Raw genomic sequence first — 14,412 nt, 5'->3', positions numbered from 1 at the left:
TGTGTGTGTGTGTGTGTGTGTGTGTCCGTGCGTGTGTTGATTGTGAGTGATTGGTGCCCCACCTCAGCATCAAAGCGGGGGTCCTGACAGACGTCGCTGATGTTGACAGGCAGTCCCGTGGATGCCACCAGCTCAGCAATGCTGTTATTGATCAGCCAATCAGAGCAGGACAGCTTCTCCATGCTGACTTTGTCAAAGAGACACACACTCTCAAGAAATGCCAAATACATGGATTGGGGATACAGGAGGACGTCAGTACTTCCTATCAATTGTTATGTATAACTATTAAAATATCTTCTCCTAAGCAGCGGAGACTTCACCTGATGTCACGGTCCATGTTGCACAGGGGAGACATGAGCTCAAAGGTCTTTGAGAACTTTACCACCTGGTTAAAATGCACACAATTGGAGAGGGAAGAATTAGAGAGGGGAAAATCGGAGAGGGGAGAATTGGAGAGGGGAGAATATGAGAGGGGAGAATTTGAGAGGGGAGAATATGAGAGGGGAGAATATGAGAGGGGAGAATATGAGAGGGAAGAATTTGAGAGGGGAGAATATGAGAGGGGAGAATTGGAGAAGGGAGAATTGGAGAGGGAGAATTGGAGAAGGGAGAATTGGAGAAGGGAGAATTGGAGAATTGGAGAAGGGAGAATTGGAGAATTGGAGAGGGGAGAATTGGAGAATTGGAGAAGGGAGAATTGGAGAAGGGAGAATTGGAGAATTGGAGAAGGGAGAATTGGAGAAGGGAGAATTGGAGAATTGGAGAGGGGAGAATTGGAGAAGGGAGAATTGGAGAAGGGAGAATTGGAGAGGGGAGAATTGGAGAATTGGAGAAGGGAGAATTGGAGAAGGGAGAATTGGAGAAGGGAGAATTGGAGAATTGGAGAAGGGAGAATTGGAGAAGGGAGAATTGGAGAAGGGAGAATTGGAGAAGGGAGAATTGGAGAAGGGAGAATTGGAGAAGGGAGAATTGGAGAAGGGAGAATTGGAGAATTGGAGAAGGGAGAATTGGAGAAGGGAGAATTGGAGAATTGGAGAAGGGAGAATTGGAGAAGGGAGAATTGGAGAAGGGAGAATTGGAGAGGGGAGAATTGGAGAAGGGAGAATTGGAGAAGGGAGAATTGGAGAAGGGAGAATTGGAGAAGGGAGAATTGGAGAGGGGAGAATTGGAGAGGGGAGAATTGGAGAAGGGAGAATTGGAGAGGGGAGAATTGGAGAGGGGAGAATATGAGAGGGGAGAATTGGAGAATTGGAGAAGGGAGAATTGGAGAAGGGAGAATTGGAGAGGGGAGAATATGAGAGGGGAGAATTGGAGAAGGGAGAATTGGAGAAGGGAGAATTGGAGAGCAAAGTATTGGATAGGGAAAACAGAAGGAAAGAGAAATTAAGAAAATAAAGGAGGAGAGAAGAGCTGAGGTCTCACAGGTGAGTTTATTGTTTATGACACATTCATGGAGGAGAGGAGAGAAATGAGAGAAGGAGGGGGAGAGGAGCCAGGGAGAAGAAAGCAGAGGAGGGGAAGGAGAGGAGTCGAAGAGAAGGAAGCAGAGGAGAAGAGGGGAGAGGAGCCGGGGAGAAGGAAGCAGAGGAGAAGAGGGGAGAGGATCTGGGGAGAAGGAAGCAGAGGAGAAGAGGGGAGAGGAGCCGGGGAGAAGGAAGCAGAGGAGAAGAGGGGAGAGGAGCTGGGGAGAAGGAAGCAGAGGAGAAGAGGGGAGAGGAGCCGGGGAGAAGGAAGCAGAGGAGAAGAGGGGAGAGGAGCCGGGGAGAAGGAAGCAGAGGAGAAGAGGGGAGAGGAGCTGGGGAGAAGGAAGCAGAGGAGAAGAGGGGAGAGGAGCCGGGGAGAAGGAAGCAGAGGAGAAGAGGGGAGAGGAGCTGGGGAGAAGGAAGCAGAGGAGAAGAGGGGAGAGGAGCCGGGGAGAAGGAAGCAGAGGAGAAGAGGGGAGAGGAGCTGGGGAGAAGGAAGCAGAGGAGAAGAGGGGAGAGGAGCCGGGGAGAAGGAAGCAGAGGAGAAGAGGGGAGAGGAGCCGGGGAGAAGGAAGCAGAGGAGAAGAGGGGAGAGGAGCCGGGGAGAAGGAAGCAGAGGAGAAGAGGGGAGAGGTCAGTCTCACAGGTGAGTGTATGTCCTCCAGCAGCAACACAGAGCAGCGTTCACACTGCAGCAGGGTCACAGCTCTCTGCATGATCTTCCTCACTATCTTCTCCAGGTCTGTCTGTTCCTCAAACAGGTCATTCACCACCTCTAGCAGAGCCTGGAGGAGCACAACAACAACACTGACCACTCTCTCTATTTGTCTAAGAAATGGAGAGAGAGAGAGAGATAGAGAGATAGAGAGTCTGGAGAACGGTGTAGTGTACAACTCCTCAGAGGGTAAAACATTTAGCTTGTGATTGTTGTAAGACAACATGTTTTCCCATTTTTTGTTGTGAACAGTAGATTCAATATGTACAGTAAACTGTTTGTCCCTTTAAATGCAATAAGACATCTAAATGATGGCTTACATATTCAGTACTAATCATCTTGTTCATGGTTGGAAGTCTAAATCAACATAAATTGAGAGACAGACAGGCTATGTGAGAGACAGACAGGCTATGTGAGACAGACAGGCTATGTGAGAGACAGACAGGCTATGTGAGAGACAGACAGGCTATGTGAGAGACAGACAGGCTATGTGAGAGAGACAGACAGGCTATGTGAGAGACAGACAGGCTATGTGAGAGACAGACAGGCTATGTGAGAGAGACAGGCTATGTGAGAGACAGACAGGCTACGTGAGAGACAGACAGGCTCTCTGGAACCTGGAACCAAAAGGGTTATCCCATGGGGGCAGCTAAAGAACCATTTTGGAAGCCTTTTCTCTAAGAGTGTATGAGCCAACTCACTCTGCTCCTCTCGTACTCCTTCCGAGACTCTGAAAACAACTTGGCATTGGAGATGGATATTCCACAGAACGGTAGATACATCTGCAGCACCTGATGGGGGGAAAGCAGAGGAGAAGACAAAAATAGTTCTAGTTCTGAGGCTAAATGATAAACAGGAAAAACAACATCTATAATTCAGTGGTTGGAGTCTGATCTCAACTTTTCTTTGTTCCTTCTAAACAGCCAAGTCACAAAATCCATCAGTGGGATTTAACAAACGTTTTGGGCCGTCAAGCGTATCTGTGTATGCGTGTGTGCATGCGTGTGTGTATGCGTGTGTGTATGCGTGTGTGTATGCGTGTGTGTGTATGCGTATGCGTGTGTGCATGCGTGCGGGCATGCGTGTGTGTTGGTGTGTGCATGCGTGTGTGTATGTGTGTGTGTATGTGTGTGTGTATGTGTGTATGTGTGTGTGTGTATGTGTGTGTGTATGTGTGTGTGTATGTGTGTATGTGTATGTGTATGTGTGTGTGTGTGTGTGTGTGTGTGTGTGTGTGTATGTGTGTGTGTAAGTGTGTGTGTGTATGTGTGTGTGTGTGTATGTGTGTGTGTGTGTGTGTGTGTGTGTGTGTGTGTGTGTGTGTGTGTGTGTGTGTGTGTGTGTGTGTGTGTGTGTGTGTGTATGTGTGTGTGTTGGTGGCTAGTTCACCATTAATAACGTTCTTCTTTTCTTCAACGTCTATTAACACAGCTGGTTGCTTTCCTCTTAATGGAGTATTGATTTAGTAAATGAATGACTCAGGTAGTAAGTAGGTATTCTGAATGTGCTAGACAACAAGCAGTCACTTACGTAAGATTGAGTCTTTTTTAATTGGTTTACTGTTAAGCAGACTGTCGGCCGTTCAAAACCAGCCGTGGGGTACTGCCTAGACCCAGACCTATTTTCCAACACACACTGAACCTACGTCTCAACCCAACTCTTTGATATGTGCTGCCATTTCTCTCAAAGACTAGGTTCAAACAGACTAGCAAAAGCATGGATCACAAATAGCATGGATCACAGATAGCATGGATCCCAGATAGCATGGATCACAGATAGCATGGATCACAGATAGCATGGATCACAAATAGCATGGATCACAAATAGCATGGATCACAGATAGCATGGATCACAAATAGCATGGATACCAAATACCATGTATCACAAATAGCATGGATCACAAATAGCATGGATCACAGATAGCATGGATCACAAATAGCATGGATCACAGATAGCATGGATCACAAATAGCATGGATCACAGATAGCATGGATACCAAATAGCATGGATCACAGATAGCATGGATCACAGATAGCATGGATCATAAATAGCATGGATCCCAGATAGCATGGATCCCAGATAGCATGGATCACAAATAGCATGGATCCCAAATAGCATGGATCACAAATAGCATGGATCCCAGATAGCATGGATCACAAATAGCATGGATCCCAGATAGCATGGATCCCAGAGAGCATGGATCCCAAATAGCATGGATCACAGATAGCATGGATCCCAGATAGCATGGATCACAAATAGCATGGATCCCAGATAGCATGGATCACAAATAGCATGGATCCCAGATAGCATGGATCACAAATAGCATGGATCACAAATAGCATGGATCCCAGAGAGCATGGATCCCAAATAGCATGGATCACAGATAGCATGGATCCCAAATAGCATGGATCACAGATAGCATGGATCACAGATAGCATGGATCACAAATAACATGGATCCCAAATAACATGGATCCCAAATAGCATGCATCTGTGAAAATTATTTTAACAAGGGGTTGCCAAGGATTGCATGTGTTCATAAAAATGAGTCTGTATCTATCACTCTTTTGAAGAATGCATAAAGTGTTGAAAAAGAGTTGACAGTCTTGTTTAACTAAATCCTGCCACCTGGTGGGCATTAAGGAGAACTCCGCGGCTAATCCCAAATGGCTCCATGTTCATTACTCACACCATTCCCTACGTAGGGCCCATAGAGTCCTGGTTTAAAGTAGTGCATCATGTAGGGAATAGGGTGCCATTCCCTACGTAGGGCCCATAGAGTCCTGGTCTAAAGTAGTGCATCATGTAGGGAATAGGGTGCCATTCCCTACGTAGGGCCCATAGAGTCCTGGTCTAAAGTAGTGCATCATGTAGGGAATAGGGTGCCATTCCCTACGTAGGGCCCATAGAGTCCTGGTCTAAAGTAGTGCACCATGTAAGGAATAGGGTGCCATTTAGGATGTCAAAACAAAAATCAAGTTGCCACTAAGAGAGAAAAAACGAATTCACAGGAAATAGTTGAATAGCACCAATATGTGAAAAAATATGTACATTAGTGAAAGCCCTATAGCGGCAACATCCGTATTGGGGTTAGTAGTGAAAGCCCTATAGCTGTAACATCTGTATTGGGGTTAGTAGTGAAAGCCCTATAGCTGTAACATCCGTATTGGGGTTAGTAGTGAAAGCCCTATAGCGGCAACATCCGTATTGGGGTTAGTAGTGAAAGCCCTATAGCGGCAACATCCGTATTGGGGTTAGTAGTGAAAGCCCTATAGCGGCAACATCCGTATTGGGGTTAGTAGTGAAAGCCCTATAGCGGCAACATCCGTATTGGGGTTAGTAGTGAAAGCCCTATAGCGGCAACATCCGTATTGGGGTTAGTAGTGAAAGCCCTATAGCGGCAACATCCGTATTGGGGTTAGTAGTGAAAGCCCTATAGCGGCAACATCCGTATTGGGGTTAGTAGTGAAAGCCCTATAGCTGCAACATCCGTATTGGGGTTAGTAGTGAAAGCCCTATAGCGGCAACATCCGTATTGGGGTTAGTAGTGAAAGCCCTATAGCTGCAACATCCGTATTGGGGTTAGTAGTGAAAGCCCTATAGCGGCAACATCCGTATTGGGGTTAGTAGTGAAAGCCCTATAGCTGCAACATCCGTATTGGGGTTAGTAGTGAAAGCCCTATAGCGGCAACATCCGTATTGGGGTTAGTAGTGAAAGCCCTATAGCTGTAACATCTGTATTGGGGTTAGTAGTGAAAGCCCTATAGCTGCAACATCCGTATTGGGGTTAGTAGTGAAAGCCCTATAGCTGCAACATCCGTATTGGGGTTAGTAGTGAAAGCCCTATAGCTGTAACATCCGTATTGGGGTTAGTAGTGAAAGCCCTATAGCTGCAACATCCGTATTGGGGTTAGTAGTGAAAGCCCTATAGCTGCAACATCCGTATTGGGGTTAGTAGTGAAAGCCCTATAGCGGCAACATCCGTATTGGGGTTAGTAGTGAAAGCCCTATAGCTGCAACATCCGTATTGGGGTTAGTAGTGAAAGCCCTATAGCGGCAACATCCGTATTGGGGTTAGTAGTGAAAGCCCTATAGCTGCAACATCCGTATTGGGGTTAGTAGTGAAAGCCCTATAGCTGCAACATCCGTATTGGGGTTAGTAGTGAAAGCCCTATAGCTGCAACATCCGTATTGGGGTTAGTAGTGAAAGCCCTATAGCTGTAACATCCGTATTGGGGTTAGTAGTGAAAGCCCTATAGCTGCAACATCCGTATTGGGGTTAGTAGTGAAAGCCCTATAGCTGCAACATCCGTATTGGGGTTAGTAGTGAAAGCCCTATAGCGGTGGGGGGCGTGAAGCATGCTGTCGTATTGGGGTTAGTAGTGAAAGCCCTATAGCTGCAACATCCGTATTGGGGTTAGTAGTGAAAGCCCTATAGCTGCAACATCTGTATTGGGGTTAGTAGTGAAAGCCCTATAGCTGCAACATCTGTATTGGGGTTAGTAGTGAAAGCCCTATAGCTGCAACATCCGTATTGGGGTTAGTAGTGAAAGCCCTATAGCTGCAACATCCGTATTGGGGTTAGTAGTGAAAGCCCTATAGCTGTAACATCTCTATTGGGGTTTAGTAGTGAAAGCCCTATAGCTGTAACATCTCTATTGGGGGTTAGTAGTGAAAGCCCTATAGCTGCAACATCCGTATTGGGGTTAGTAGTGAAAGCCCTATAGCTGTAACATCTGTATTGGGGTTTAGTAGTGAAAGCCCTATAGCTGCAACATCCGTATTGGGGTTAGTAGTGAAAGCCCTATAGCTGCAACATCCGTATTGGGGTTAGTAGTGAAAGCCCTATAGCTGCAACATCTTTATTGGGGTTTAGTAGTGAAAGCCCTATAGCTGTAACATCTCTATTGGGGTTAGTAGTGAAAGCCCTATAGCTGTAACATCTGTATTGGGGTTTAGTAGTGAAAGCCCTATAGCTGTAACATCTCTATTGGGGTTAGTAGTGAAAGCCCTATAGCTGTAACATCTCTATTGGGGTTAGTAGTGAAAGCCCTACAGCTGCAACATCTGTATTGGGGTTAGTAGTGAAAGCCCTATAGCTGCAACATCTGTATTGGGGTTAGTAGTGAAAGCCCTATAGCTGCAACATCTGTATTGGGGTTAGTTCTTATTGGATATTCCTGTGTGTGAAATAATAAGGTAAAGGTATATTCCAGGTTTTTTAAAAGCTTGATTCTGAGACAGTAACACTGATTTCCCATTGGTGGAGATAGTGGATTTGTTGTCAATGACAATAATGAATTCTCATTGTACAGGAACTTTAGTTTTACCACTCTTCTATTGGTCCATGAAGCCAGACAAGCTCAATCAAGCCCAGCTAAAGGATTTGAAATGACTTCTAATAGTATTGTGAACTCAGGTGTGCTGTGGACTGACCTTCTCGTCGTCCTCAGTAAAAGGTGTTCCGATTGGGTTCTTGTTGATGGCCTGCACAACCCCGATGACCTCTCCATCACTGTTACAGATGGTCATACACAGGATGGACTGGGTCTTATAGCCGGTCAGCTTGTCTATCTCGTCACTGAACCGATGGTCCTACAGGAGGAGACATATAGGAGAGGAAATGTTACAAATACTGTACACACACACACACACACACACACACACACACACACACACACACACACACACACACACACACACACACACACACACACACACACACACACACACAAACGAATAGAAACACATATACACATCTTTTTTTAAATTCAGAAATCAGAGACAGCCTAAAATCAATCTGAACCGACAGAATAGATTTGATGGGAGGAAATATCAGTATATTAGGGAACGACTGTAGCCTAGTTAATATGGGTCAAAACACTGCAGTGCACTGTGTTAATGTATCCTATAGCACTGCAGTGTACTGTGTTAATGTAGCCTACAGCACTGCAGTGCACTGTGTTAATGTATCCTATAGCACTGCAGTGTACTGTGTTAATGCATCCTACAGCACTGCAGTGTACTGTGTTAATGTAGCCTACAGCACTGCAGTGTACTGTGTTAATGTAGCCTACAGCACTGCAGTGTACTGTGTTAATGCATCCTACAGCACTGCAGTGTACTGTGTTAATGCATCCTACAGCACTGCAGTGTACTATGTTAATGTAGCCTACAGCACTGCAGTGCACTGTGTTAATGTATCCTATAGCACTGCAGTGTACTGTGTTAATGTAGCCTACAGCACTGCAGCGAGAGCTACATGGTATTCTTATGTGCAGTGCACCAGAGACCTACAGGTAACTGCCAAAATAATGGAAACCCCAACATAAAGTGTCTTAATAGGGCGTTGGTCCTCCACGAGTCAGTACCTGGAACTATTGGAGGGCTTTGGGCCTCCACGAGTCAGTACCTGGAACTATTGGAGGGCTTTTGGCCTCCACGAGTCAGTACCTAGAACTATTGGAGGGCTTTGGGCCTCCACGAGTCAGTACCTGGAACTATTGGAGGGCTTTGGGCCTCCACGAGTCAGTACCTGGAACTATTGGAGGGCTTTGGGCCTCCACGAGTCAGTACCTGGAACTATTGGAGGGCTTTGGGCCTCCACGAGTCAGTACCTGGAACTATTGGAGGGCTTTGGGCCTCCACGAGTCAGTACCTGGAACTATTGGAGGGCGTTGGGAAAGTAACTGAAAGGTGGCTGGTTCCAATACCTGAGCCAACAAAATGAAAAATCTGTTGATGTGCCCTTGAGCAAGGCACTTAACCCTAATTTACTCCCGGGGTGCCGTATGGCTGGGGCGGCAGGTACCCTAGTGGTTAGAGCATTGGACTCGTAACTGAACGGTTGTAAGATCAAATTCCTGAGCTGACAAGGTAAAAATCTGTCGTTCTGCTCCTGAACAAGGCAGTTAACCCAGTGTTCGTAGGCCGTCATTGAAAATAAGAATATGTTCTTAACTGACTTGCCTAGTTAAATGAAAAATGGCTGACCCTGTAAAACAACACATTTTGTTGCACCTATCCAGGTGTATGTGACAATACAACATTATTTTGATTTTTTTCATTCTTCCACAAAAATTCCATAATTTGATAGTGGTGGAAAACACAGTCTCAGGCGCCGCTCCAGAATCTCCCATCAGTGTTGAATTGGGTTGAGATCTGGTGACTGAGACACCCCCACACAATCTCTTTAAACCCACTATGCTCCTTTGAGACCCCTCTTTCAAAGTCACTGAGATATCTTCTTCTAGCCATAGTAGCCAAAATAATGGGCAATCGGGTATTTTTATACATGACCCTAAGCATGATGGGATGTGAATTGCTTAATTAACTCAGCAACCACACCTGGTGTCTATATACATGTATCTCTCATTTACTCAAGTGTTTCCTTTATTTTGGCAGTTACACGTACACCTTATTGCTCTAATACAAATTTATATCCCAAATGTGACCCTATTGCCCAACAGGGCCTGCACTATATTTTCAAAAGTAGTGCACTATGGAGGGAATAGGGTGCCATTTGGGAAGACACATGTAAAATAAATTGGTCCACTGGGTCCTAGGACTGGGCTTAACATCTCTCAAAACCACACGAGGCTGCTCTATTCCTGCTAGCCTGTTGTCTAGATCCGCCAGATACCCAGTTCCCACGAGACCCGACCAACGTCAACATGTTGCCTCTGCCTCGCGAGGCGCCCACGGCCGTGATATAACGATGTATAGCGCGCGACTGGTGGATGGGACTCCGGAGATGGTGAGAGATGGAGCTTGCAGCCTTGCAGGGAATGAAATGGCCATGATTTTCATATCCCTGTCTATGAAGGAAACGATGGTGGAGGGGCAGTATTTTTGTTAATGTAATTGTAATAATTACACATAATGTTTTGCTCCAATTGTTGTCATGGTGATAATGTGTGGATGACAGCATAAAACGGAGGTGTCCTGATACGGGAAGGATATACAGCACCTTCAGAAAGTATTCACACCCCTTTACTTTGTCCCCCCAAAAATGTTTTACAACCTTGAATTTAAAATGGATTAAACAGACTGTTGTTCAGGTTCTGTAGAGAGAGAGAGAGAGAGAGAGAGAGAGAGAGAGAGAGAGAGAGAGAGAGAGAGAGAGAGAGAGAGACAGAGAGAGAGAGACAGAGAGAGAGAGAGAGAGAGAGAGAGAGAGAGAGAGAGAGAGAGAGAGAGAGGATGCCGTTTCAGCTGGAACAGACTGTTGTTCAGGTTCTGTAGAGAGAGAGAGAGAGCGAGAGAGAGAGAGAGAGAGAGAGAGAGAGAGAGCTGAAAGGATGCCGTTTCACATTTTGTCTTCCACTTTGACATTACAGAGTATTTTGTGTAGATCGTATCCATAGAGGATTCACACACTTTTAATGTCATGGTATTTAGATTCTATATCCCACTAATAGTATTGAGTCCAAATGAAATATGACAATTTTGCATTTGGGGTTTGCAGTGATAGTTCTAATTTAGGAAACCTGATGTTTCCACATTGCTAATGTCTACCTCATATGCGTTGGGTATGTTTACAGTCTCCCCATGCTCTGCCACGTATCCGATAATGCCCTTTCCCCACGGCACCTGCACCTCGTTAGAGTTCAGAGTGCTCGAAGAGGGTCGCACGGTGGTGCCCAGGTGCACGTCGAATAACTTAGACACGAGCGTTCTCTTGTGAGAGGGTCCCTCAACTAGGAACAGCGAGCACCTATCCGCATCCACCAGGATACACACATTGATTAGGATCTTATAACTCAGGTTGGTCATGTCCAGGTCATTGGAGACATCTTTCACCAACTCAAGGAAGAACTCCCTCTCGTTGGTCTCCTTCAGTCTGTATTTGTAGTCGATGGCACTGGAAGCGTACTGGGGCACATTGACCCTGGATTCCAGAAGGGCGCTCAGAATGTGCCCGGTTGTTGGCGGCAAAGAACTAGCTTTGCGCAGTAACGCTCGGCGTCTCATGCTGGACTGGGAATCATCGTGTTCCCTGTGACTGGCGTGCTCGTCGTAGGTTCTGTGCGCGGTGGTGGCTTTGGACCGGGCGAAGTTCCGTCGGAGCTCCATGTGGGAGGAGCGGCGTCGGAGACCGTCAGGGTTGGTCGGCCAGAGGGGGTCCCTGGGCACTCCGCCACGCTTTTCCTCGGCAAGGGAGACTTTGGACGGCTGATGGTCCTTCAACCACCTGCTCACCGTATCGCATTTTCCTTTACGCACGACATAGTCCTCAAAGAGGTCCGGGTGGCAGTCCAAAAACGCTTCCACATCAGAGAAGTCAAAAGTAGTCATCGGGGAAAATAATAAAAGACCTTAAGAAGAAGCAGAATAATATCAGAATAACAGGAGTTACCAAGTCAATTCATGAGGTGCTCTGGAACAGACTGTCGTTCAGGTTCTGGAGGAGAGAGAGAGAGAGAGGATGCTGTTTCAGCTCTTCATTTACTCCCTGCTGCAATTTAAAACAATCCGTCGTCGTCCTCTTCTATGGAATGCTGCGAGCAGAGATTTTCAGCTAGAGTATTAAATAAATGATTAATGAATTATGTTTACTTCTTGAGACTAAATTGATGACGCCGAGTGTAGCAAGTTGAGGGGCTATGTGTCAGTCAGCTGAGACTACAGCACCAGATGCCTTGGTGATTCTAAAGCTTCTACAATGCAGATCAGGAGGAAAGCACTGTCCGCTTGCCTGTAGCAGTAAAAGTTGCTGCTCTCTCTCTCTTTATTTGCCAGGGACACTTGAAATAGCACCCTATTCCATATTTAGTGCACTGCTTTTTGCCAGGGCCTATGATGAGTGAATAGGGTGTCATTTCAGACACGAGCTCTCTCTCTTTACAGGGCTCCAATTTAAAATGAATGAGAATATTATATTACATTTCCTTTGAATCATTTTAGAGTGACTGCAGCCAAATATATTATATGTGTGTGTGTGTGTGTGTGTGTGTGTGTGTGTGTGTGTGTGTGATTGTGTGTGATTGTGTGTGTGTGTGTGTGTGTGTGTGTGTGTGTGTGTGTGTGTGTGTGTGTGTGTGTGTGTGTGTGTGTGTGTGTGTGTGTGTGTGTGTGTGTGTGTGTGTGGAAAAGAACAGAGTGAGATAGAGAGGGAGAAAAAGAAGAGAGAACATTAATATTAATATTAATGTTCTCCTTTGTAGACAGACACTAGCCAGCCCAGCACACCTTGAGAAGCCAATTACCACTTTATACAGCAGATAAATAATCCTCCCTCTGGTCTCAGATATGGAACACCAACGTTGAAGTTTATGGAGCACAATTTGTTATTTACAGTGTGATTTACTATCCATATGCACATTTTAATTACATTATTAAAACACTATGCTTGCGTCTAAAATGGCACCCTATTCCCTATAAAGTGCACTACTTTGGACCATCCTCATAGGCTCTGGTAAAAAGTAGTGCCCTATATGGGGAATAGCGTGCCATTTGGGATTCCCATCCTTCTGGATAAACAACAATAGTTGATAATATGCAACAGAAAAAGCTGAGTGGTAGGACTAACAGTAATAATGGTGATGACTAAAGGCTGAGTGGTAGGACTAACAGTAATGATGGTGATGACTAAAGGCTGAGTGGTAGGACTAACAGTAAGGATGGTGATGACTAAAGGCTGAGTGGTAGGACTAACAGTAATGATGGTGATGACTAAAGGCTGAGTGGTAGGACTAACAGTAATGATGGTGATGACTAAAGGCTGAGTGGTAGGACTAACAGTAATGATGGTGATGACTAAAGGCTGAGTGGTAGGACTAACAGTAATGATGGTGATGACTAAAGGCTGAGTGGTAGGACTAACAGTAATGATGGTGATGACTAAAGGCTGAGTGGTAGGACTAACAGTAATGATGGTGATGACTAAAGGCTGAGTGGTAGGACTAACAGTAATGATGGTGATGACTAAAGGCTGAGTGGTAGGACTAACAGTAATGATGGTGATGACTAAAGGCTGAGTGGTAGGACTAACAGTAATGATGGTGATGACTAAAGGCTGAGTGGTAGGACTAACAGTAATGATGGAGATGACTAAAGGCTGAGTGGTAGGACTAACAGTAATGATGGTGATGACTAAAGGCTGAGTGGTAGGACTAACAGTAATGATGGTGATGACTAAAGGCTGAGTGGTAGGACTAACAGTAATGATGGAGATGACTAAAGGCTGAGTGGTAGGACTAACAGTAATGATGGTGATGACTAAAGGCTGAGTGGTAGGACTAACAGTAATGATGGTGATGACTAAAGGCTGAGTGGTAGGACTAACAGTAATGATGGTGATGACTAAAGGCTGAGTGGTAGGACTAACAGTAATGATGGAGATGACTAAAGGCTGAGTGGTAGGACTAACAGTAATGATGGTGATGACTAAAGGCTGAGTGGTAGGACTAACAGTAATGATGGTGATGACTAAAGGCTGAGTGGTAGGACTAACAGTAATGATGGTGATGACTAAAGGCTGAGTGGTAGGACTAACAGTAATGATGGTGATGACTAAAGGCTGAGTGGTAGGACTAACAGTAATGATGGTCATGACTAAAGGCTGAGTGGTAGGACTAACAGTAATGATGGTCATGACTAAAGGCTGAGTGGTAGGACTAACAGTAATGATGGTGATGACTAAAGGCCAAGGACACAATCTTACTCCAATCCTACTATTTTATATTTTTATATAACATTCTGTATTTTCGAGCCGTTTTTACACTGTGTACTATAGATGTTCCTGCCAAAACCAGCAGCTGGATTTACCCACTGTTTTTTTCTTTCTTTCTAGAACTCATTTTACAATTACATCGCTCCCCGCAGAGTCCACAGGAAGTGGATATTTCTCGTTTTCAAGGATACAGTCATTTTCAACTTAACTTTCGTTTCTCCTGAAAAACAGAAGCAATGACTCTGTTCAGGCGTCTTTCTATGTTTAACATCTCTTTTGCAATTGAGTCCTGCATGGGAAAGGGGGATACCTAGTCAGTGGCACAACTGAAATGTGTCTTCCGCATTTAACCCAACCCCTCTGAATCAGAGAGATGCAGGGGGCTGTCTTAATCAACATCCATGGGTTCACTGCCTTGCTCAAGACGACCAATTTTTACGTTTTCAGTTTGGGGATTTGATCCAGCAACCTTTCAGTTAATACTCCTACACTCGAACCACCAGGCTACCTGCCTGGGTAAGGTTAACAACAGCAGCACAGACACATTTTTTTATTTAGCTA

The 14,412-nt window shown here is 45.4% G+C and overlaps 1 protein-coding gene across 1 annotated transcript in view; it reads right to left on the bottom strand.

The window, feature by feature from the left end:
• Positions 1-11,894, bottom strand: part of LOC106595745 (dual 3',5'-cyclic-AMP and -GMP phosphodiesterase 11A) — a 31,694-nt gene extending 19,800 nt beyond the window's left edge. Inside the window, exons 1-6 of the mRNA XM_082959618.1 lie at positions 10,695-11,894; positions 7,614-7,772; positions 2,880-2,969; positions 2,108-2,248; positions 321-385; positions 63-183 (exon numbers count right to left, since the gene is read on the bottom strand). Of these exons, the coding sequence (XP_082815744.1) occupies positions 63-183; positions 321-385; positions 2,108-2,248; positions 2,880-2,969; positions 7,614-7,772; positions 10,695-11,474 (1,356 nt within the window). The 5' untranslated portion in view covers positions 11,475-11,894. The remainder of the gene's footprint in view (positions 1-62; positions 184-320; positions 386-2,107; positions 2,249-2,879; positions 2,970-7,613; positions 7,773-10,694) is intronic.
• Between the last annotated feature and the right edge of the window lie 2,518 nt (positions 11,895-14,412).

This window comes from Salmo salar, chromosome 02 (genome assembly GCF_965601325.2).
Source record: "Salmo salar chromosome 02, fSalSal1, whole genome shotgun sequence".
In the NCBI taxonomy this organism is placed as follows: domain Eukaryota; kingdom Metazoa; phylum Chordata; class Actinopteri; order Salmoniformes; family Salmonidae; genus Salmo; species Salmo salar.
This window is presented reverse-complemented; position numbering and strand designations above follow the sequence as displayed.